The following is a 25,131-nucleotide window of genomic DNA, read 5'->3' as shown; positions in this document are numbered from 1 at the left end:
TAAGAAAAAAAAGTACCTTATTATTAGTAGAGGGAAGCCTCTGGATAGTCCTGAGAATACCCCAATCTTCTTACAACCCTCGGTTCCTGCGCTGTGACCCTTGGAAAATATTTGATTATATTCTTAAATATGGTGCCCATGACCGTGTTCCTCTCTGTGTACCAGCATGCCTGCACATTAGCAGTGAACCTCTCATGTACAGCTCTTTACGCCATGCACAAGCGACTTTGTACTACTGCACAGTGGCCTAGCTCTTACATGGAATAAAGCATGGCCATAAAGAAAGAGGGTCCTAGCCAGCAGCAGAGGGGGTCTAGGAGGATCGGGGATGAGCATCCGGAGGCTTCCCTTTACTGACCCAAGTTTTTTTAAATGACTTCAGATTTGCTTTAAAGTATACCTGAGACCAATAAAGTAACAGCATTTAGACAGGATATGGTAGGACCGCATATAATGCATAAAAGCACGTATCCAGAGCTGAACTTACCCTGTCCACACTTCCACCACAGGAAGTTTTTTTGGGCAGCCCACCAGATTATTGTCAACAACATCACACCTTGAAAAAGAGACCATGCAAGGTCTCGAAATGTTGGCATTGTTATATTCAACGCAATAAGGTTATTACAATAAACCAAGGATGGGCTGGCTTATACTTGGTGAATTTGCATTAGAAGTGGCTTTATTCACTCTATTTAGCCTTTGGGACTCCATATCATAAGTCTTTTGGCTATGTTGACAGGAGTGCGAGATTACTCTTGTTTATACAGACCCACTTTAGAAAACTAGCCACATATACACCAGGTGTCAACCACCACTCCCTCATCCACAAGCTCCTTTGTCACATTACTGTCTCCACCCCACTATCCTGTAGATTGTAAACTCACAAGGGCATGGATGACCCCTAGTTTTTTCTCATCTCTGCGAAATCAGCTCTTTCAAATGAACATGTACATGTATGCAGTTTTTACTTGAGTTGTTGAAGGTTCCCATTGCGATGTGAGTACACTATGTATGTATGTATTGCACTCTCTGTTGTCTGTATTTTACAGGGCCATGAAGATGAAGGAGCTATATAAATAAAAAAAATATTAATAGCTAGGTTTGCTTAGGTGTAGCAGAAGTCATGGAGAAGCATTTGACAAACATATTCAGGTGATAGATTTGTAAGGCTCTGATTTGCTGGTCACAATCAGGTGTCACTTCTGTTTGTAGGCGTAAGCAGAAAGGGATCCCAGCAAATCAGCTTTACATATCTATTCCATGATCAAATGCCACTCTCCGAGTCCTGCTACCCTCAAGCAGCTCTGGCAATAACCTCCGTATGATGCCCTGTACAGCAGCTTCCACTGAGTGGGTTGAGACTTGATGATTTTCGTGTACTTTGCATTATTTAATGTACTGCTGCACAGTATTGCTCCCCCTCCCCTTTTCTGCTGCTAGATTTCACTGGAGAAGTCTGAAGGCTTTGAGCGTTTCAGGTAGAAAGGTTTAAAAAGATAATTAAAAATATGGCCCTGATCCCAGATTCACAAAAGTACCGAGTATCGTTTAGTACAGTTGTTGTACTAGGTCTGTCATGGTCCCTTACTGGAAACAAACCGTTCCAAATGACCTACGTTTCAGTGCTTAGCACTACATTTTAAATGCACTGACACTGATAGACGCTTGAGGTTCCTACAGCTTCATTTCTTACTATGTATGAAATCATACAATACTTTGCTTAAATAATTCACTACTAAATTGTACAAAATATATTATGTATGTACTGTATACTGTATGAACACAAACTAAATTACACCTGGAACTTGCCTATAATATAGTATTAGACTATATCTTTAGTTCATATATCCTGATTGAAGTACAGTATAATTATAGTATAATACATTACCTTTTATTTTAGGGTTTTTTTAAATCTTTTTTAATACCAAAAATACCTCAAGCACAATTTTCCAGTGAATCCTTCTGTCTTCTATTATTCCACCATGTCTAGCGTATAGTGTAGTGGTGAACATTATAGGACAGTGCAGTGTAGTGGAAAGGCCAGTAGTAGCCACAGATTCCCTGAGTAGCTAGCTTATTTCTTGAAGAGGTATTGTTTTGCTTTTTTTGTCCTCAGTTTGTTGGACAGATGAGAGGTATTCACATTGTCTCATTCTATAGTAGTGTACACCATTTTAGGGAAAACATGCCCTCAAACATTGCAAACTTGTGCTATTGTCAAAGGATTCTAAACTCTAAATCATATTACAGTAACATTCATTTTCAGCATGTCATTCAGTTTTTGACACAGTTTTCCATATTCTGACTTGTATCACTGTTCTTTGCCCAATAAAACAATTTACTCTGTGACTGGATTATGGATGGCAGTTACATTGCACTCCATTAGCAGGTTCTCAGTGACACAAATTTATACTCAGCTTCTGTTCCAAGAGGTCCCTGTAAAGAAACTCATGGTTTGATCTTCCAGTTACAATTGGAAGGTTTCCACCAGACAATCACACGCAAATGTTGAGTCCAAAAGGCATATCCACATGCAACAATTTGCTTATAACAGTCAATCAGCGCAGGTCCCAAATGCGTGTATTGAAACGAATATTTAGATTAGAAAGGGGATAGCCCTATAAGTTAGCAAGAAAAATTATTTGTGTAAGACACGGCATTACTGCTCCACTTGATTCTAATATCAAGTGGTGTCATTGTACCATACACTTTGAAGGCCACCTTTCTCTACACACATACTCCCATTCCTGTTTACACTGGGTTCTGATTCACTTTACTTCATTCTGATAGTGGTTATTTGATTAACATTCTTTGGTGTGAAATTGACATGCAACGCACTGAGTATTGCTAAGAACCTGAATGCTCTGTTATATGAAGTGTATCCATCCATTCTCAGAATCTTGTGTCCGCGAAGCTTGCGCAGCTTGAGCCAATTTCAGGCTGTAATTCCTGCCCTTGTTATTGTCCCAGAATTCCTCATCTTCAACCTGATAACATATGGCAAATTGCAGTGATGAAGGCTGTGGTTGGTCTTGAGTTGGCAGAGGAAGGCGAAAGGTGAAAAGATCTGTGCCAGGGTGACCAGCTCCTCCATGGCACAGGCGAGCAGCATAAAGAGCATGGGTATCCTGATAAGAAAGCCATTCATCTTGAGAATAGCGCACTATAACTCTCTTTTCATAAGCCAGATCCAAGACCCTGATGGACCCCCACAGGAAGCAGCTCTCGCAGCGCATACTCTGCAGGCACACACGCTGATCCCACGTCTCCTGGTCCCAGGCACTCCGTTCCCAGGTCTGCTTCTCCCATGTTCCTCCCTCTACTGTCCAAGAAGGAGATATAACATGGCGAGCCTCACACCAGCTCTGGAAAAATAACACTTCAGTTAAAGAGGAACTCCAGTGAAAATAATGTAATAAAAAGGTGCTTCATTTTTACAATAATTATGTATAAATGATTTAGTCAGTGTTTGCTCATTGTAAAATCTTTCCTTTCCCTGATTTACATCCTAAGATTTATCACATGGTGACATTTTTACTGCTGGCAGGTGATGTCAGTGGAAATAGCTGCTGCTCGCTTTTTTTGGCAGTTGGACAGCTGTTATTTCTCACAATGCAACAAGGCTCCCACAGTGTGATTTCAGCACCTCAGTTCTGTGAGGCGCTGACATCACACTGTGGGAGGGATTTCACCACAAAATCAGCCGTACAGAGCCCCCTGATGATCCGTTTGAGGAATAGAATTCTCATGGGAAAGGGGAATCAGCTACTGATTTGGATGAAGTTCAATTCTTGGTTACGGTTTCTCTTTAAACCTTTTTTATTTTGAAATCATAATGCATAATCACATTTCCAGCTCTGTTAACTAATAAATAGTAAGAACTGTGGCTATGTTAAAGGAACTGAATGTAAGATCTGCTGATATTGACAAAATGAGGCTATTATAGTGGCCCCATGCCAAAATCTACGCCTCGACCTCCAGTAACAGCATTGTTGTTTCTATGGCACATCACACAGCTAATACAAGAGATGAGAGCCACTATGGAGGGATTATTTACCCTAACACTTTTGTTTAGGATCCCAGCTGCAAATGGCAAAGCAAAACAATATGCTCTCATAATTCTCACTAGCACAGCAGGGATGAATTTATGAAGTAGAATGCAGCACTGTAACATACATAACTAATTTATGAACCTTGTACAGTATTAATAATTCTGTTTTTATGTTTCACTGGCTATGATCACAGCTTTGTTTTGCCAAGAAGTCTTTTAAGCTTAAAGAATAACTGCACTTACAGGGCACTTACCCTTGTTTAACTTGACCTGTGTGCCTGTAAAAAAAGAGAATAGGAGTAAATAGGAGTACTCCCATCATCTGAGCAATCTGGTTGGCACCACTAAATGCTGCTGAGAATTTCAACAGCATTAGTATGCATGGTAAGCACACACCGGGCTGTAAACATAAGTGGCCTCACTGAAGTGAGAAGAATATAGAGCCTGCCATATTTAATTTCCTTTTAAACAATACCAGTTGCCTGGCAGCCCTGATGATCAATTTGGCTGAAGTAGTGTCTGAATAACACCAGAAACAAGCATGCAGCTAATCTTGTCAGTTATGACAATATTGTCAGAAAAACCTGATCTGCTGCATGCTTGTTCAGGGTCAATGGCTAAAAGCATTAGAGGCAGAGGATCAGCAGGATAAGTAGGAAATACAAATGGCAGCCTCTATATCTATCTTGCTACTGTTGTCCTGATACTGATACTGATGTTGTACTGATAGGCACGCACGCACGCACGCACGCACGCACGCACACACACACCTTAAAGTATGGACAGTGGGATGATATGGATGGAGCTGGCTCACTAGTCAGTAAAGATGGTCAATGACAAACAAATTACCAATGGCGACCAAAGAAAAAAATCCTGAAGCTGGATTTTAACTAAGTGGCAGGTGTGGCCTACACTATACTTTCTGTAAAATATTTTATTAAAATGTTGAAGCAGGTAAGGACTATGAGATTATCCTGTTGTGAATCTAAGCTACAAAAAGATAGGAAAATGTTGTCACTGGCTAAATGCAGGCAGCTTAGCATAAAACAAAGAGAGCTTTCATAATTCTTACTATCTACTATTATAATTTTGCTATGATTATTATTATCATCGTTATCCTTATAGCTAGTGATATCATTGTAGTTATTAATGACAAGAACAGACAAAATTAGTAAATTACTTTGCAACGTACCACATCCTCTTTGGAACGGCAAGATCCTCCAAGCTGTTTCAAAAGTTCTTTTTGCAGTCGGAAGGTCACATGCTGAGGAATACAGGGTACATCATCACGCCGAAAATGGCGTACAGACTCCAACTCTAGCCCTAATGCATCAGCAAAACGGACTCTCTTCCTGGTTTCTGGGCTACGATGACGCTCTTCTCGTGGTACCCGTAATGTAGGGGCAGACCGCGAACGCCTTCGCGGAGTCCTTTCACTTTTTACTGGCGTGGAAAGACCTTGAGAGCTTTTTGCCTCTTCTTCCTCCTCCTCATGTTCCTCAAGGCTTGGTCTGGCTGTACGATAGTATGCCCGTTCATAAAGTCCAGCAATATAACTCAGATTTCTGGGGATATCCCCTGTAGGAGGCCGAGAGCGGCAGGACATACTACTGTATATCTAATGATAATTACAAAAGAACATTAATGCTCTAGGACTACTCAGACTAGAAAACTAATGAATTAGGCCTAAGGGTTTTAGCTGTATTTTAGAGTAATAAATTATTGTGTGTAACAAGGACACATGAGCATGCTTTGAGATAACAGCAGAGCTCACACACCCCATGCACCACTTTTGCTGCACTCTTTAGAATCAAGCTAATCTTTAACTAGATCTAGCAATGACTTTCCTTACACACTGAGTCCCTCCATGTCAGCACCTGACCTCTTGCCGCATCCAGCTGTTGCCCTGCTATATGGACACTGATGCCCAAGTCCTCTGCATCCCATCCATCCTGCGGAGTGCCTGGACCACTACCGTAATGCACTGTATAGCGGCCACAGAGTGAGCAGCCTGGTACCGCCCCCTCACCCGCCCTGGGATTGGAGGACGCTAGGAAGGCGGGGCATACAGCAAGATGATCAGAGCTGGTGCAGACGCAGCATACGAGGAAGCGCTGGTGGCAGAAGTTGGCGGCGTGCTTGGCATGGTGTGCGGCGGCATGAGACAGCGCACAGCTGGCAGGGGAGCGCAGGTGGCACGGCTCTCACTACTGCACAGCCACCTCGGAGACTTGTCATGTGACATATGGCAGGCGTCAGGCTGGCGGCTATGCGAAGCACACATGGAGGGCAGAGGCTTGCAGTGCCCACTGTACACAGCCGCAACTACAGCGCTCTCCGCCCAGTTCTGCACTTTCTGCTATATACCCGTGCTGCCCCTATACACCGCGCATTACGGCGGCGAGGAATTGCGCTGCTACCGGGATGGTGAGGGCTGGCCAATCAGAGCAGAGCGAGGCGCGTCTATAGCTTGAAGTCATCGGGCGTCACCAGGACAGAGCCGGAAGTGATTCTGTCTCAGACCGGAGAAGGGAACGGCAGGACGGGCCGAAGGGGAGAGCAGCATGAAAGTAACACTAAGCGTCTCCGGGGGAGCCCCCAGCAGCACATGACTGGTAGGCGGGGTCACGTGACCTGCGGGGGAGGGCGTGAGGAACCGTCTAGTGCTTGGGGACAAAAAAAAGGGCCCTGCAAGGGTTAACAGCTGATTCCATACAGTGGAAGCCATCAGCTAGCATAGACCCTTGTGTTACTGCTAGGTGCTTGCTGCCATCTGTCCCTAGATAAAGAGGCGGAATGCAGCCACAGAGGGGGTGTGCCAGTAGCCCACATCACCAATGCCTGTATAGTAATCATCTGAAAGCGTCAAGGTGTGAAGCTATAAATATCTGGAGCTTTACATTTAAGGGAAAGTGCACACAAAAAAAACATAACTTCGACTGATTGGAGTTTGTAAAAATAACAGCAGATTAGCATTACATTACAGCTGAAATCGAAAGTGGAAGTTTGGTTAATTTAATCTTCATTCACAAATAACTTCCTATCTAGCAGGAAGAAAACAAACCACTATCAAGGTAAAAACAAATGTAATTGATGAAATAGAGCCTACAAAAAGCACAAAAGATTCTAAGATGTCTTCTACAAAGATGGTAAAGGGAACTTGAAGTGAGAGGTTTTTTTAATTTTAAACAATACCAATTGCCTGGCAGTAAAAAACCTGGCAAAAGTTTTCTGACAAAAATCTGACTAGATTAGCTGCATGCTTGTTTCAGGTGTGTTATTCAGACACTTTTGCAGGCAAAGAGATCAGCGGAATGTCAGGCAACTGGTATTGTTATAAGGAAATACATTTGGAAGCCTCCATATCCCTCTTGCAAACTTGCTGTTGATCAATTCAAAGCCCTAAATTCAGCACATTTCCACACAACGAAAATATAATTATCGTATTAATTTAAATGCAAATTACGGTTAATTGATTCCTGGAGCATGGCTTTTCCTGCTGACAGCATTCATTTTATGTCCAGCCTCCAGCAGCTGATGGGGGGAGGGGCTTGTCAGACATGCCCCAAAAGGACTATGTTTAAGCCATAGCGGCGCATATTACAGTATTACAATAACCTGGCCCTATCTTATTTCTAATCTAGCCCTGCTGTAATCCCTACATTTTAACACAGACACAAACACAGAACATTTATATCGTGCTTTTCTCCTGGCGGACTCAAAGCGCCAGAGCTGCAGCCACTAGGATGCGCTCTATAGGCAGTAGCAGTGTTAGGGAGCGTTGCCAAAGGTCTCCTACTGAATAGCTGCTGGCTTACTGAACAGGCAGAGCCGAGATTCGAACCCAGGTCTCCTGTGTCAGAGGCAGAGCCCTTAAAGTGGACCCAAATTAAAAATACAAGATTTCAGAAATAAAATCTATTTTCTAAATTATAATAATAAATAGCAGCATTTTTTCAGCTGCATGATGACAAATATAAAATATTTTACATTTATTGGAGAAGCCCCTCCCTTCCTTTCATATTGCCGGGACAGAATCCGGCAAACTGGGGGAATAGCAAAGGAGGAATTGCTAATGGCTGCCACCTGTATAACCCTAGTTATGGAAAGAGAAGGGTGAAAAGCATGCGCTGAAATGCTCATAAGCTTGAAGGAGTGTTTATTTATCTTTGTATGTGTCAGAGTGGTGCAACTAAATATTTTGAATTAAAAAAAAAAGTTTGGTTTGGGTCTGCTTTAACCATTACACTATCCAGCTATTTTGAACTACCCATCCCTGTTTTAATGTAATTTTAGTGGTGGCAATGGCAGCTGGAGGTGAAATTATGTGAAAGAAGGGACAGGTAGTGTTGGGAGTAGGGTTTACAGTAGGGCTAGATTAAAAAGAAGATAGGGCTAGATTACTGGGCACTGGCAATAGCTGCAATTTGGCCCTTTTAAGGTTGTGTGTGTGTGTGTGTGTGTATAGCATGCCCCCTTTTAGGACATGCCCCGCTTCTGTACAAGCCTTGGTGCTCCAGCCACTAATTACCTGTATTTTGCATTTAAATTAATACAATATGGTATATACTCGCATATAAGCTGACCCGTGTTAAAAAAAAATTGTCTCGCATATAAGTCCCCTCCCCAGAATAGCTCTCTCCACAGTAGCTAGATGTGCCATCAGTACAAAGCAGATGTGCCCCAAGGATGACACAGCTGTGTCTCAAGACACAACTAGATGGCGTCATAAATATGAGACAGCGATTTCCACACAGGAAGAATCCCTGATTGTTGCACCGCTGACATGTTGGTTGCACACTCACTCTTCAAGTCAGGAGACAAAGGCAATCTTAAACATTGCACTTTGCACACCATGTTCCAGGGGATGGGGGGGGGGGGGGGGCGCAGCAAGGAGCCAGCTGCACGATCTTCACGCTCCAAAGCCAGTAACAAACCCACTGACTCGCATATAAGCCGAGGGGGTTACCTTTCAGCACTTTTTTTGTGCTGAAAAATTAGGCTTATACGTGAGTATATAAGGTAATTACATTTTTTTTACACTTTATAGAGAATTTATGTGTGCATCAAACCAAGTAACACCTGACAAATCTGGCTTTGCAAATTTGGCCTAATTGGCTATTCACGAGACATAGCTCATGCAAATATGCATTTGCTTTCGCTTGCCAAAGTTTGAAGGGTTAAAACCAATACCGCAAAGCGGTTGCCCTGCGGGAATTAGTTCATGCTGCATTAGCACTATCCAGGAGCGCCACGGGGAGGCTTCCCAATGCCCCCATATAACTGGGGTGCTGCGGGGGCCCCAAGCGCTCTCACTGCCTGGAAACCACAGCGGCATCCCGGAGGGGGAGGCTGGGAGGTGCAGGCAACCCCCCCCACTCCCAAGCGTGGCCAGCGCCGGGATGAGCCGCCCGCACCTGCCTCCCAAAATTTTAAAACAGGCACTTACCTTAACGTCTATTGCGTTCTGCTACATGAGCACGACTTGGGAGCAAACACATGGGAATGGAGTGTAGCATGGGCCACTCCGAGCTTTGGAGCTCAGAGCTGGCTTTCACACAACACTCCAAGGGGGGGAAGGCAGGCGCAGACAGCCTGCTCCAGGGCTCTCACCTCCTAGAACAAGCCATCAACCACCCGCCTCCAAAGGGGGATAGAAATGAGACACTACACTTTATAGAGAATTTATGTGTGCATCAAACCAAGTAACACCTGATATCTGCATGAGCTATGTCTCGTGAATAGCCAATTAGGCCAAAATTGCAAAGCCAGATTTGTCAGGTGTTACTTGGTTTGATGCACACATAAATTCTCTATAAGTGTAATTACATTTTTTTGTTTGGAAACCTGCTGAATGTATGTTTGAGGTTTTGAATGGATCAGTTTTTTTGCAATGAGTTTGTCGCAATCAAGTACAAGAAATGTGATTTCCCGGTAGGACACTTTAACTAGACTTGTGCTGGATTTTGCAAAGCAGCACATAATTTTAAGGAATCTGCATGTTGGATTTTTTTTTTTAACTCAGTATTTCTCACTAATAATGAGCAAAAATACTCCTACGTGCAACATTTCTGCTGACGTAAGGAGAGAAGTCCAGTCTATAAAAGCTGGCAAGTGATCAATTAGGCAGCTGCTAGAAGCTTTGATAGGCAAAATGCATTACTGTCCCTTACTACTGGCCCTATTTAAGTACTTAGTGGTAGGGTGAACTTTTATCTGCCTAGCCAGAGGTAGCTTACTAGTAATCTGATATTTGCTTGTTAGGGAAAGTTTTGGCCTTCACTACTTGTGGCTAGGCAGATAAAAGTACACCCTGTCACTAAGTACTTAACCCCCTTGCCATTCCAATTCTGTCGGCAAGGGGGCAGTGCAGGACCTTTTTTTTTTTAATTCATGTAGCTAGCCTAGCGCTAACTACATGATAGCCGCTGACACGCGGTATCCTCCTATATACTTTGCAAGCAGGAAATCCCGTTCAGAATGGGATTTCCTGCTCGGCTTCCCCCGTCGCCATGGTGACGGTGCGGGATGACGTCACCGACGTCAGAGGGAATCCCGATCCACCCCTCAGCGTTGCCTGGCACTGCAACGGGTAGCGGCGAATCGGCAGCGGCGATCGGGATATTCACGCAGCTAGCAAAGTGCTAGCTGCATGCAATAAAAAAAAAAAATTATGAAAATCGGCCCAGCGGGGCCTGAGAAATCCTCCTGTGCAGGTTACCCCAAGCTCTGCTCGGGATAACCGGCAAGGAGGTTAAATAGGGCTAGGAAAATGTTTGTAGAATTGTTTAAGTACGAGAGGGTGGGAGAAATAGTAGAACCGGTCTTTAAATGTTTTTAATTAGATCATGGTTTATTTTGTTTTCTTTTTAGGGAGCCTGAATGGCGCAGTCTGACCCAAGATCCCGCCCCCTGGTGGAAGATTTTGTTCGGTACAAGCTGTGTAAGCGGGGTTTGGTTCCAGAACCAGCTGGACCTCCATCCTGTGGTTTACATTCAGCTATGCGTGCTGCTGGGGATGAGTTTGAGGAACGTTTTCGGCAGGCTTTCAGTGAAATATCCACACAGATACATGTGACCCCTGGCACAGCATATACACATTTTGCAGAGGTGGCAAGTGGTTTGTTCCAAGGTGGCGTCAACTGGGGCCGTGTTGTGGCGTTCTTTGTGTTTGGAGCTGCACTTTGTGCAGAATGTGTTAACAAGGAGATGGCTCCCCTTTTACCACGGATCCAAGACTGGATGGTGACTTACTTGGAAGCTAACCTGAGAGACTGGATGCAGGCCAATGGGGGATGGGTGAGAAAAGCTAACTTTCATACTCCATTGCAGTATATAATTCTATGTGCTGTACATTTCATGTCACTCTTCATATTTCAAAACCCCACATGCATGCTGTGATTTATCTGCCATACTGTATCAGTCCTAATCATGTCACTATTTACTTTTTTTTCTGTATTAGAATGGGTTCCTGGCTTTGTATGGAGATGGTGCTATAGAAGAAGCAAGAAGGCAGCGTGAGGGAAACTGGGCATCCCTGAAAACCGTACTGACCGGGGCAGTGGCTCTTGGAGCGCTTATGACAGTGGGGGCGCTGTTTGCCAGCAAATGACACCTACAGAAACAGACACCAAATGGTCCTTTGCAAGCAGTGCGCTTTATCCACACACAAGCAGTGTGTCTGTAGTTGAGTGCCATTGTTAGAGGTTGTGACACTTCTTGACTGTGTGTTAATGTTTCTTTGTTATGATTTCCCCCCCACCCCAGTTCATGAGTATGCCATTTTGTGTGAGTGCATAAAGGTTCCAGGTATTGACTGCAGGCTGATGAATGTGTTAGTTTTGTAAGTGTGATCATGCATGTATGCATTCCACGTTTTTCTGTGCATGTATATTTTATCTGTCTAGCTTTGTGTGACTGTACTGTTCTGTATGATTTTCATAATAATTCTTTGTGTATGGAAGAGAGACCTGTATTGCGCTGTATGCATTTGTGTCTGTAAGCAGTGCTGGTATTTATTGCTTCTCCTTGCTGCTGGTGATATAGTCTCATATGTATTAGGGAGTTTCTTTCTCTCTAGTTATTGCTTTGTGCATTTGGGGGCAGTAATACAGGGGATGTGATGGTAGCTAATCACCAGTTTAAAGGGTTTCTAAACTTTTTTTTTTTTCTCCCCTTCAGAAGGGGCAAAGCTAATTTCCAAGTTAAAGCAAATCTGTAATAAAATTAAAAAATAAAAACCCCACCTGGGGGGTACTTGCCTCTGGATTATTTACGTAGTGTGATCCAGCACTGACGCAGTAGCCGGTTTCCATTTGGTCTCCGGCGGGAAGTTTCCATTTGGTCTCCGGCGGGAATAGCTGAGCCTGATCAGGCAACCTGCATCACATCAGCTATTTCCACCTGAGCCCATTGGAAAGCCGCTACCGTGCATGCACTGGGGCCAAGGAAGGTAAATGTTGCAGCGCCTGCGCAGTGCTTGTTGGGGAATTTTCAGGGGAGCCAGCACTGGATCCCCGAGGCTAAGGACTGGCAAAGCCTCATTGGGATCCTGAGGCTCCCCCCCCCCCTCCCCTCCTGAGGTAACTACTCCATAGGGGCTGGTTTTCTTTTTTTTTTTTAAATACAGATCTACTTTAACTACTTTCATTGCAAAGATTTTACTACTACATTTCACTGCAGCAAGATTAGCTCTGTGTGTTAGTCGCTCTGTCTGACTGTGTCAGGTAATTCCCTCAACTGGTGAGTGGGTGTGTCAATACAACCAAACTTGTACTCACAAAAACAAACAACCCAGTAATTTAACACCAATGCTGCTTATGCATATACATGAAAAAAAAAACTAAAGATTTTAATTGCATAAAAATAACTTTTTATAAGTTAAGTCCAACTGCACTGCTGAAAGGAATCCTAACTAGAATCCTCAATGTATTTGGAAAGCCAAAGCTGGCTGCAGACTGAAATATTTTTTTATTTTATTTTTGTTACAAAATTAGGTTGTGTAGCCTTATCAATTTTACAAGTTTAGATTCTCTTTAAATAGATAGTACTGTCACATTTAACAGAGCCCTCTACATGTCAGTCATCTACAGTTGCTGTTGTTTAACTAGACTTACAGAGTACCTAGTTTTAGTTCAGATAACTAGAAGTCATGCTGTCACAGCTCTCCTTGCAATTGGCATGATTTGTTGAATAATACAGTCCTGTGCTTGTCACCTAGTGCAGTTGCTCTACTCCTTTCCTAAAACAAGTAAAGGACGTGAAAATGCTTCCTCTTAGTACCTATATGCAATGCTTATACGAGAGGAGGGTGCTCCAGCATTAACTACAACCTCATACAAGTGGATATTGGCTTCCCTATACAGAGAACACTATTAGGAGGAGATTGGTTTATGTTCATCATGCATTAAATATTCCTTGCCCAGTCTTGTTCCTGTTTCTATTCTTCCACTTTCAAACTGCCATTATGACTAATTATAGCCTAAAGTACACAGGCACTGAGAGATAAGCCTTATTAATTATATTGCTAGAGATTTTATAAATCTATTCATTTATTGTTTTTACAGCATTCCATGTGCTCTGTAGTGTGTGTGTGTTAAAGCAAGCCTGTGTCAACTATGACAATGTGCTAAGTGTAGCCCTTTCTTCTGCTCTTGTTTTGAATAGGAGAGTCTACAAAGAGTTTTGACAGGTCTGTATTTGGGCTTTTACATTTGGCACCCAGATTTTAGCCACCATCTGACTATAAGGTGGCCTCGACATTGGTGCAGACGCTGCCTTATTGCAATGTGGGCAGGAAGCAGGTTTCTGCTACAACGCAGAGGCTAGATTATATGATCAGGTATGAAAGAAGAGGCATGTACAGTACCTGAGGCTGGGCTTAAATAGGTAGCGGCTCTGGAGTAGAAGAACCTTCCATATTTCAATGCAGCCTTGGCCTTTCAAAATTAGGATTTCAGAGAGGGTAGTAAGGTGGTATAGAATGAAACCAAATCAGGCGTTTGTGTTTTTTTTTTTTACAAATTAACAAAGTTTGGCTTTAAGCTGTATACCCGAGGTGAACAAATAGTTTTGCAGAATGCCAAATATTTGAGGAATGAGAGAAGATGCTGCAGATGGACAACTAAAAACAATGTAATGAAATTTTTATGGCGTACTCCTATCTCTCATTAGTAAGAACAGTACATGCCTTTCAGAATATATTCTGAGGTAACTTGTGCACTTCAGGGTGTTCTATGCACTGGCACAGTCATATAAACTTCAAAACTGATGGTTCTTCCTCATTCTGGCATTGGGGATGGGAAATTGTTACTTGTTTTCATGTAATGCCAAATAATCTGGTAGAACTAGAAAAGAATTTGTGGCTTCTCCCACTGCTGATCTAGATGATAGTGGTAGTTATAATGAACACGTAATGGGGTAGGAGGCTGTGGCAGAGTTCTGATTTAATATGCCTTGTCTTGTACATAAAACTGCCCTAAAATGTATAGGGGAGTCGGTATGCTAACGTTGCACTGGATGGAGGGGAGGCCTGTTTAGGAGAGAAGACTATGCACCTGCCATGTTCCTTGTTGCCATCATCTGTGTTCTTTTTAGTTTTTTACAGATAAAAGCCTTTTCTCCTAGATACTGCTGTGAGAAGCTGATGGATTCTAGTGAGACTATCCAATATGGCTACCACTTTGTGCCTCTTTTATTCACAGCAATTAAGAGAAAGCAAGAGTAGTTTGATGAATGGAACCATTCACCTCTCAGCTTTCCTGTAGTTGCTATGACTATAGTGGGAAAGGTTTGGCAGGCTTGTTGAAATAAATTCTCTCAGGATCACATGGTGTGCCATGGCACTATGGCTATCATTCATAAAGCGTTCCCGCATGTGGAAATGCTAAAAACAGCCGACTTTACCGACCACCAAGCAAAATGTGTATTCATAAAGGCTGTTTCCGCATGCGAAGCGGACTTTCCCGAGCAGAGCGATAAATCACCGCATTATGCGGTGATTCCATGCGGAAATGTAACAAAATGTAAATTCATAAAAACTAACGCAAGCGGTATGTAGACGGGGATTATCGCTCCCCCTGGATGTAGCGATAGGCATGCGGAGTACATGTAAGTGAATGGGACAGACCTCCCAAGCAGCAGCAGAGAGAACACCGCATGGAGGGACTCCGGCAGCTTTTCCTGTTTCCGCATGCCTACCGACAGCCTAACACCAGCCTACAGCGGGATATCTCCGCACTCCTACCGCAACAGGCAACATTTTTATGAATGACCACCCAGAAGGTGAAAATACCGACAGCGGTGTTTCCCCGCACAGATTTAATTTACAGACAGCTCTTCTATGAATGATAGCCTATACAGGAGAAGGGAAACCAATCTGTCCACAAGAGTGGCACTACAAGGTATAAGGAACATCTATCTTCTTTCCAGTGGGATCCTTTTTTTTTTTTTTTCCCTACTTATTTATTCTTGTTGCCTGCTTTTGCATTTCTTTTTTTAAGTTTCGCCCATAATTCTTTCAGTTACAAACTTGTACTAGTGTCAGAAACGTATAGGAAGGCTCTGGATAACTGGAAGGAAAACTACAGGCAAGGCTTTTCAGAATGGCAAAAACACTGGGATTAGAACGTCACACACCAACCTTATTCCTGTCCTGCTTTTCTCACTTAGGGTCCTTTTACACTTAGGGCTGGTTCAGACGGACGTTTGGAGGCGTTGCGTTTGCTGGCGTCGCGTTCAGCAGCGTTCGTGTGCGTTTGGATGCGGTCGCGGTTTTTCTTCCCCTAGGGGGACATTAGCCGTCGCGGTTCACCTCCCCTGGAAGCTACATGTAGCTTCCAGGGGCTCCTTGAACGCCAGAGAAAATCGGGACCCAAACGCCGCGTTTGTGTAAACGCGCTTGAAAGCTTGGTACAAACGCTCCCATTCACTTGAATGGGAGCGTTTAACACCAAGCCCTGAACGCTGGCTGTAAACGCTCTGCAAACGTCCGTCTGAACCAGCCCTTAATCAGTTGGTGTGCGTTAGTACGCGTTGGTGTGCGTTGGTACGCGCTAGTATGCGTTTTTTCCATAGCAGTGCATTGTGACAAAGATTTCAGTTAAAACGCGTTAAGTGTGAAAGGTGCCATAGGAAAACATGGGACTTACTTTGAAAATCAGTTTTCTTTCCGTTTTAACTGAGAGCAACTGATTAAGTGTAAAAGGGCCCTAAGGGGTTTTTCTTTTAAAATGTGTTTTTGGATATGTCTTAATTCTGTTTTAGAGTCCTATTCAATGGTGTACGAATAACATTTCACATTAGCTTTTGCTTGGAGATGTATTGGTATGAATTTCTAAGCCCTGCAGCTGTGCCTTGTTCCTCACGTGGTATCCTGTTCATTAACTGTATCTGCATAACAGTTTGCGCTTGCACTGATGAAGTTTCTCAAAAAAGGCCAGTATGGAATTAACTGTATCCACTGGAAATATCAACTAAAACTGATATGTAATGTGGCAGCAGTGGTTACAGGACAAATAAAGACTTTTATAAATGAGATTTATTTATTTCATCACAAAGCTAAATGTAAGGTCATGCACCATGGACATGCCAATGGTAGAGCGCCATATAAGATAAATGGCACACAGCTGGGAACATCAGACTTGAAGACTTGGGAACATTGGTTGATAACAAGTTAAAGTAAACCTGAGACGAAGGATAAAAGAAGTTTCATACATACCTGGGGCTTCCTCTATCCTCCTTCATACAGATCCGTCCCTCGCCATCCTCCTCTGCTGCCTCGTTCCTCAGCAATCTGGGAGTCTGCTTACTGCACAGCCCTTTGTGCTCGTGTTGCTGGAAGAGTTCTGCAGGTGCAGAACACTCCTGGCGGGGGTGCATGTGTGGCTATACTCCCACTGGCAGAACTACCGAGCCAGATTGTGAAAGATCCAGATGGCAGATGGATCAGCGTAAAGGGGGCTAGAGGATGCTTCAGGTATGTCTAAAATGTCTTTTATCCTTCGTCTCAGGTACACTTTAAGCAACTATATTCAATGCCAAGCAACAGCAGATAAAGTAAATAAAATTCTGGGATGCATAAAATGGAAAATAAAATCACAAGATGATAGTATACTACTCTGTATAAATCACTTGTAAGGCCACATCCAGAGTATGGAATACAGTTTTGGGCACCACACTATATAGGAAGGACATTGATATACTAGAACAGGTGCAAAGGCAGAAACTAAATCAGAAGGATGGAAGGTCTCACCAAGACAGGTTGGAAAACTGGGCTTATTTGGCTTGGAAAGAGACAGCTAAAGGGGTAACTTGGTTCATGTAAAAATACATTTGAGGGCACATAAGCTTGGCAGGTAAGCGTTTTGTCCCTTGGCTTGTACAAAGGACAAGGGGGGCATGATCTGTATATGGAGGAAGAAGATTTTGCCATCTATTGAAAGTGTTCTTGACAGGGTGGTTAAAATATGGACTATTTTACCACAGGAAGAAGTTATGGCAAATTCTATATCTGTATTTAAAGGGGACTTGGTGAATGTCTAAATGCATCTATGGCTATAATTACTATGTAATTCCTGGCAGATTTGATGCAGGGAATTTATCTAACTGCTACTACCGGTATCTGGAGTTTTTTTCCCTTTAAAGGCTAATAGGCCAAGCCTTGAAAGAGTATCTTACTTTCCCCTGGAATAGCGTGGATATGTGAGGATGCAGGTTAGACATTTACATTACTTGTTAACCTTGGTTGAATTATTTTTTTTTTTATTTATTTATTTATTTTTTTTACCCCAACCAAACCATACAAGTCTGAAATTGTTAGCATAGAGAATTTTATTTTTACATAAAAATATATAAAACCATGATTTTTTTTTTTTTACTGTGGCGTATCTCCAGTCTGTGAGCTTCTGCCATATTAGAGATGCTTTTTAAATATGTAAATTAAAGAAAATCTGTACTAAGAAAAATGGCCCCTGGGGGGTACTCGCTTCCGGATCCTATCGAGGCTTCCCCGTCCTCCTGCGTCCCATGGGGGTCCCACTGTGCCCCTCCGAAACGTCGACGATGTAAATATTTACCTTTCCCGGCTCCAGCGCAGGCGCAGTAGTGGCGCTGCGCTCCGAAGTAGTCGGAAATACCCGATCTCAGTCGGGTCTGCTCTACTGGGCAGGCACAAGTCTCCGGCACCTGCACAGTAGAATGGACCCGACTGAGATCGGGTATTTCCGTCTACTTCAGGGCCGAAACAGCGCCCCCGCTGGAGCCTGGAAAGGTAAATATTGAACAGGCTGATGGATTTGTTGGGCCGGCTTTGAACAGCTGCAGCGAGAGCCCCGTGGGACAAAGGAAGCCTCATTAGGATCCGGAGGCTTCCCCCTCCTGAGGTGAGGCGCTCAAACCTATTTCTTGACCCACTGAGTTGTGCTCCCATTTTTGCCTGAAGAAGCGCGGTCACGCCCGCGAAACGCGTTGCATCTGTGGAGTTGGAATAAATTATTTGTCAATTCTGTTTTAGCGAGACTCAAGTGAGTTTTCTTTTTTTGTAAGAGGGAGGTGAGTCCACCTTAAAGCGGAATATAACCCTGCATTTCAACTTTGCTCTAAAACATTATTTACAGTATATTATATGCAACCAGCATTTTTTTTTTTTTTTTTTACTAGACAAGCATTGGAAGGGTTAAACAGGGCTTTAAAGTTCCTGGATATTTCGGCAGACGCATCCGAAGCTGAAATAGATACATTTTGTTTACATAAATGTATCTAAGTGTTGAATGTGACTCATCTCTCTGACTGAGAAGGAGCTTGGAGGACAGCCCAAGAGTGTGTAACATTTATCAATAGATACATATAACTAAATAGAATGTAACAATCTGAACTTCTGCATATCTCTCCACGGAACTTTAAACCTCTGTGTTTAACCCTTCCAATGCTGGTCTAGTAAAAAATAAAAATGCTGGTTGCATATAATATGCTGTAAATAATATTTTAGAGCAAATTTGAAATGCAGGGTTATATTCCGCTTTAACATCCCCCTCTGCTTTTAAGCGGTTTTTAAAACGTTTTACTCTACGCTGGCGCCTCTGTATACCGAGTTTTTGCTGACCCCCCCGGGGAGGGACGTTTTCCTTGTTACAGTGTCTCTTTAAGCTTTTTATACTTGACACTGTCTCCTGTTTGACAGTCTCTGAGAGAAGGAACATATTAGCCAGAATCACATGAGTTTTCCCCATAGCGCATAGTGAAAAACGCATATGTGATTCTGCCTAGTGTGTTCTTACCCTGAATGTGATTTGTAAAAAGTAAAGCTCCTATAGAATTATCCGCCTGCGTTATTTGTTGTCAAAGTAATTTCCTTTGAACTTACTCTAGCGGATGTATACATAAACCCTAATTGAATACAACAGCAATGATTGGAGAAGGGTACTTGAGTGTTGAGAACTCCTTATAGGAGTGAATTTCATTTTTTATTTATTTGTGGGGAGGGGGGATTGGGAAAGGAAAACTTGTATTTAGAATGTGTAGACGCAGAAGATCCTTAGGAATCTATCATGTTACAAGTTTTTTACAAATCTAAGCTACATGGTCGTGATATATGTTCTCAAACACATGGTACGTGTACCCCAGGGGCTACCTAAAGGGATACTGTAGGGGGTCGGGGGAAAATGAGCTGAACTTACCCGGGGCTCTTAATGGTCCCCCGCAGACATCCTGTGCCCGCGCAGCCGCTCACCGATGCTCTGGTTCACTTCTGGAATTTTTGACTTTAAAGTCAGAAAACCACTGCGCCTGCGTTGCCGTGTCCTCGATCCCGCTGATGTCATCAAGAGCGCACAGCGCAGGCTCAGTATGGTCTGTGTCTGCGCAGTACACTCCTGGTGACATCAGCGGGAGCGAGGACACGGCAACGCAGGCGCAGTGGTTTTCTGACTTTAAAGTCAGAAATTCCAGAAGTGAACCGGAGCATTGGGGAGTGGCTGCGCCAACACAGGATGTCTGCGGGGGACCATTAGAAGCCCCGGGTAAGTTCAGTCCATTTTCCCCCGACCTTCCCCCCCCCCCCCCCCCCCCCCCCCTACAGTATCCCTTTAAATCATTTGTCAATTTATTACAGTAAATTTTGAGGTTAGAAAGTCTACATCATGTAATGCTTGACAGAGCCTTCTGTCATGCGGCCCCTACACTTTGGAACTTCCTGCCACACCCAATCAGGACAGCTCCATCCCTGGAAGCATTAAAGTCCAAACTGAAAACTCGCCTCTTCAGTCTGGCATTTCTGAACACCTGAGTATGGCCTGGTGCACACCAGAGGAGTTTTTCTGAGGCCTGGTGCACACCAAAAACCGCTAGCAGATCCGCAAAACGCTAGCGGATTTTGGAACGCTTTTTCTTCTTTTTCTGCAGCGTTTCAGCTAGCGTTTTGCGGTTTTGTGTAGCGGTTTTGGTGTAGTAGATTTCATGTATTGTTACAGTAAAGCTGTTACTGAACAGCTACTGTAACAAAAACCGCCTGGCAAACCGCTCTGAAGTGCCGTTTTTCAGAGCGGTTTGCGTTTTTCCTATACTTAACATTGAGGCAGAAACGCATCCGCAATCCAAAATCTGCTGCAGCCCGGGAGTATGCGTTTCTGCAAAACGCCACCCGCTCTGGTGTGCACCAGCCCATTGAAATACATTACCCTAGCGGATCCGCGCCCGCAGGCGGATCGCAAACCGCAGCGGAAACGCTCTGGTGTGCACTAGGCCTATGTGTTTTGAGTTTTTGAATCTGCTGCTAATGTTATCCTATGTGTCTGTGCACACTGGAGCAATGAGGTTTTGTAAAAAACCCCATAGCATTACATTGGGAAGAGCTTTTAGAGGTTTAAAAAGCTCTTCCCAATCTAATGCTATGGTTTTTTTTTTTTTACAAAACCTCATTGCTCCAGTGTGCACAGACACATAGAATAACATTAGCAGCAGATTTAAAAACTCAAAACGCTCAGAAAAACTCCTCTGGTGTGCACCAGGCCTAACACAGTCCAGTCTGCAATCCTGTATTGATTTGACACACAACTATGCGCTTTGAGTCATATGGGAGAAAATTGCTTTACAAATGTTATTGTAATGTTTGGAAAACATTCATACACCATTGGAACACTCTTGGAATGTGTTCAGGGTGCTTAAGATTGTGTTACCCACAAAGGGATACTTGTGAAGGCTACCTTTTTATAAAGGGGCTCATGGTGTAAGCATGTTGAGGAACTTCTTACTATACATCCTGAGATCTCTCCCTTTTTTGCAGATGAAATTTACTCTTCAGGATAAATGGACAAGGCTAGACACTTTCCTTTTTCCAAAAAAGATAACATTTCTTTGAGCACACAGGCATTACAATGCATCGATTTGAAGTAAAACAAAATCATAACAATAATGAAGGCTTCTTGTTAAGGCCCCGTTCACACTTGCGGTTTTGTCAAAACCGCACCGGATGTCCGGACCGCACCGGAGCCGGACCGGACCTGATCCGCACGGTTCCTATCCGGATCCGGTCCGGATCCGGTCCGTTTGCATCCGGTTTCCGTGCGGTGTGAACACGGTTGCGGTCCGGATCCGGTTTCTTAAGGAGATACCATCCTGTAAATACCTGGGGTCTGGGAGGTCAGCAGAAGGGTCTGGGGTCATTGTTGGAGACAGGTGGACGTGTGGAGACCATCCGTGGATACAGAGACTGCAGTTGGGACCATGGATCCAGGCATTTTTTACTCGTAAAACTGGGAATTCTCTCCTTCCTGTTGTTCGCCTCCTCGTTATCAGACATCAGACATGTTGCTGCCAAAACGAGCTCCAGCATGAAATCGCTGCTGCCCCACTCTTTGAACGCTGGGCCCATGTGGTCCCCATCCAAAATGCATAGGAAGTGGGGTAGAACGTCCGGTTTTTGTAGCCAGTGTGTTGTGCGCTCTCCGGCTCTCATTGCTTTGTATTGGCCGGATGGTGCAGTCCGGCTCCGCTCCGGATACGGCTGCCGGAGGAGCCGGACCAAAAAATAGCGCATGTTGGAACGGACGCCGGATCCGGTCCGGCTCCGGTCCGGCAGAACGGACGCATGTGAACGGACGCATAGGCTTTCATTGCTATTGCCGTGCGTCCGTTCCGTCCGTTCTGCAAGCGGTCCGGCTCCGGCACGGCGATTCCGGACGGCCACCGCTAATGTGAACCGGGCCTAAAATGTCTTGGAAGTGGTAACCAGCAGCTGCGTCTACTGGAGCATAGGTGTCAAATTCCAGTTCTCAAGGGCCACAACCAAGACAGTGTTTAGGATGGACTGAGAAATCTAGATATGTGAACTACTTGATGAACCACACCTGTCCTGATTCAGTCCCATCAAATACTTTGATCTGTGCCAAAAATTTGTGCACCTCTGCCCCTTGAGGACTGCAGTCTGACATACAAATGCCGATTTTGACTGAATTCCACTTTCCGAGAAGTGTCTTTTTCTATTTCTGCTGAAAGTTATTTTTTCCCCCAAACCGCTATTCTGCATTCTCTGACTGGTCTAAGGGCTCGTTTCCACTAGTGCGGCGTGCGTCTGCGGCACTGAGCGGGTGGGTGGGATCGCAGGCGAATCCCATCAGCCGTGCCATGCATGGCTATGGGATTTGCAGCCTCAGCTGTGAATTCTGCGGGGGGTTCTGGACGAATCGCTACAGCAAGTGATTCCGCCGGTGGCGCCATTTTCCCCTATGGCAGAGTTTCCCCATGCGATTCATGTGCGGGGAAACCGGAATCGCAGCGGTTTCCGCCCTAGTGGAAACGGGCCCTAAGGCCTCTTTACCACGGACAGTTGAAAGGCAGTGAAATGCCTCTCAAACTCTCACAACTGCATGCTGCTGCCTGGTAACTGCTGAGCACACAGTTCAACTGTCTGTGGAAAAGAGGCCTAATACTTCCAAATCTTCTGATTGGTCTAAAGATTCTGCGGTACAATTCTGACTCTCTGGTCCAATGCTTTTGAGTCTTGTGATTGGTCTAAAATTTCTATGTCTAATGCTGGGCATACATGGTTCCCCCCCGCCACGTCCCCTCTCGTCCGTGCATGCGTGGGGATTGATTCCCGCTCGTCGTCGTCCCCCCCCCCCCCCCCCCGGCGCTTCCTTATCAGCCTCTCGATTCCCTGCCATTGTCCGACGGCGGGGGTCATCGGACCAGCTGAATATTATCTGCTGCCGGCATCAGCTGCTCGATACACGGTACAGAAACGTACCGTGTATCCCCCCAGCATTAGTGATGTGAAATTGGAAACTTGGAAATCGCAATTCTGCAGAATTTGGAAGCTCATCTCTAATAGTAACGCATGAAACAATACCCTTGGATAACTTTTTCAGACCAGAGCTGGATGCTATGTTGGAAGGAACACGAAGGCTATGTTCTCACTGTAACAGCAGGAATGCAGTGGATCGGGAAATCGGTGCTGTGCATTGTCTCATACAGTGAATGAAAAGTACGGTATGCTTCTCTGTTGGTTTTGTGGTAATGCACTGCATGCAGTGCGTTACAATGCCACATGTTGTTATACTGCAATGCGCCATTTGGTGTTACAATGCCACATGCTGTTATATACTGCAATGCACCCGCCACACTGTGAATACTGTATAGGTGGTGCATTACAGTACTGCAAGCCGTATTACAATGCAGCTGTTACGCCACACGGCAATACACCACTGTGAATGTGGTCTTATTAAAAGTTTTCCAGAGATGAAGAACCAATGCTAACTATACTGTCTTGGTAGTTTGTCTCACAGACCAACGTTGGTCAGCCAGAGAAGACATGACAGAGCTTCTCTCTGGAGCAAACGAAGAAAACTGCTCCTTCCAAAAACACTTCTAACCCCACCCGCCTTCCCTGAAGCCTAACCAATGTGGAGGGAGAGCTGAAAGGTGGTAATTTTCAGTTCATTCAGCCTGTGTTTAAAAGATAGAATGGACCTTGGTGAGAAGGTTTGTGTATTCAAGAGTCCTAAAAGATCTGGACAAAGCAAATCCCTTCCAGTTTTCTGTTCAGTTTTTCATGTTTTTTTATAATGTGGGAGTGAATAACCCATGTAAAAGTTAATGGGGTTCACATCAACTAGTTTTTGCATTAAAGTTTTTTTCTGTGCATTTTGTATTTAAATGCATTAATGTTGCACCAAAAAAGTGCACAAACATGTATGCATTAGAAAATATACAAATATATAGTGTGAAGGTGGCTTTAGGGCACTTTCACACTAAGGCCCATATGCAATTAACTTTTTCTCTTAAGTTTTCTCCTAGTTGATATTTTCACACCTTATCAATATCATGCCTTTTTAAAGCACCAACAAGCGGGAAAATACTCAAAATTGTTTTGATAGTATTTTTTCACTTACTTTTCGGTTATTTTTCAATTGCAAAGTGCTGAAAAGTTATTTTAAAAAGAAGTTATTTTAAAAAGTAGTTGAAAAAATATCTCCTAGGAGAAAAGTCAGAAGAAAAAATGAATGACATATGGGTGTAAGTCTGTAATGTCACAACAGACAATATTTAAACTTGATGCAATTATATTCTAATGCAGCTTTTACATTGAGTGTGGTGGGTCCAGTAACAATATAGCCTCTTTTCTCTTCTTCTATGGGGGCATGCTGGGCGTTGTGGTGCCTCAATGGGAGCATGGGAGGGGGTCTATTACAAGTGTCAGGGAATGTTATAGGGGGGACAGCCAGACAACCTGGCAGCAGGCCAGCCAACACAGAAGCCAGGTAACTGCCTAGTTCTGTTTAAGCGACATGGCCGATTTATGTGATATGCAGCATTTTTGTTTGTTTTATTTTGTATTAATGTAGAGGGGGGCTTCATACAACATTTTGCTGGGCAGGCCTACTTAGACCGCTGTTAAAGGAAAACTTAAGTGTCCTAAAAAAAATGACTTGTGCCCTCGCCGTGTCTCTCCGATTGCAGCTGGACTCGCCGGCGGCCACTTCCGGTTCGGCCGTCAGGCTGGGAACGCGGCTGATTAGCCGCGTTCCCGGCCGCAATAGCGCCTTCTTTAATGCTATTGCGGCCGGGAACGCGGCTAGCGAGCCGCG

The 25,131-nt window shown here is 44.0% G+C and overlaps 2 protein-coding genes across 2 annotated transcripts in view; one reads left to right on the top strand and one right to left on the bottom strand.

Annotated features, from left to right (window-relative positions):
* Positions 1 to 1,887: 1,887 nt before the first annotated feature.
* PPP1R3E (protein phosphatase 1 regulatory subunit 3E) lies at positions 1,888 to 6,126 on the bottom strand. The gene is made up of 2 exons (XM_068242342.1): positions 5,244 to 6,126; positions 1,888 to 3,365 (listed from the first exon to the last, which is right to left on the bottom strand). The coding sequence occupies exons 1-2, from the start codon at positions 5,655 to 5,657 to the stop codon at positions 2,868 to 2,870; spliced, it is 912 nt and encodes a 303-aa protein (XP_068098443.1). The 5' UTR covers positions 5,658 to 6,126; the 3' UTR covers positions 1,888 to 2,867.
* A 409-nt stretch (positions 6,127 to 6,535) lies between these two features.
* Positions 6,536 to 25,131, top strand: part of LOC137522287 (polyadenylate-binding protein 2) — a 45,998-nt gene continuing 27,402 nt past the window's right edge. Inside the window, exons 1-3 of the mRNA XM_068242331.1 lie at positions 6,536 to 6,666; positions 10,925 to 11,350; positions 11,514 to 11,636. Coding sequence (XP_068098432.1) covers positions 10,934 to 11,350; positions 11,514 to 11,636 — 540 coding nt within the window. The 5' untranslated portion in view covers positions 6,536 to 6,666; positions 10,925 to 10,933. The remainder of the gene's footprint in view (positions 6,667 to 10,924; positions 11,351 to 11,513; positions 11,637 to 25,131) is intronic.

Source organism: Hyperolius riggenbachi, chromosome 1 (assembly GCF_040937935.1).
Source record: "Hyperolius riggenbachi isolate aHypRig1 chromosome 1, aHypRig1.pri, whole genome shotgun sequence".
Classification (NCBI taxonomy): domain Eukaryota; kingdom Metazoa; phylum Chordata; class Amphibia; order Anura; family Hyperoliidae; genus Hyperolius; species Hyperolius riggenbachi.
The sequence above is the reverse complement of the archived record's forward strand: the minus strand, read 5'-3'. Positions and strand labels throughout refer to the sequence as shown.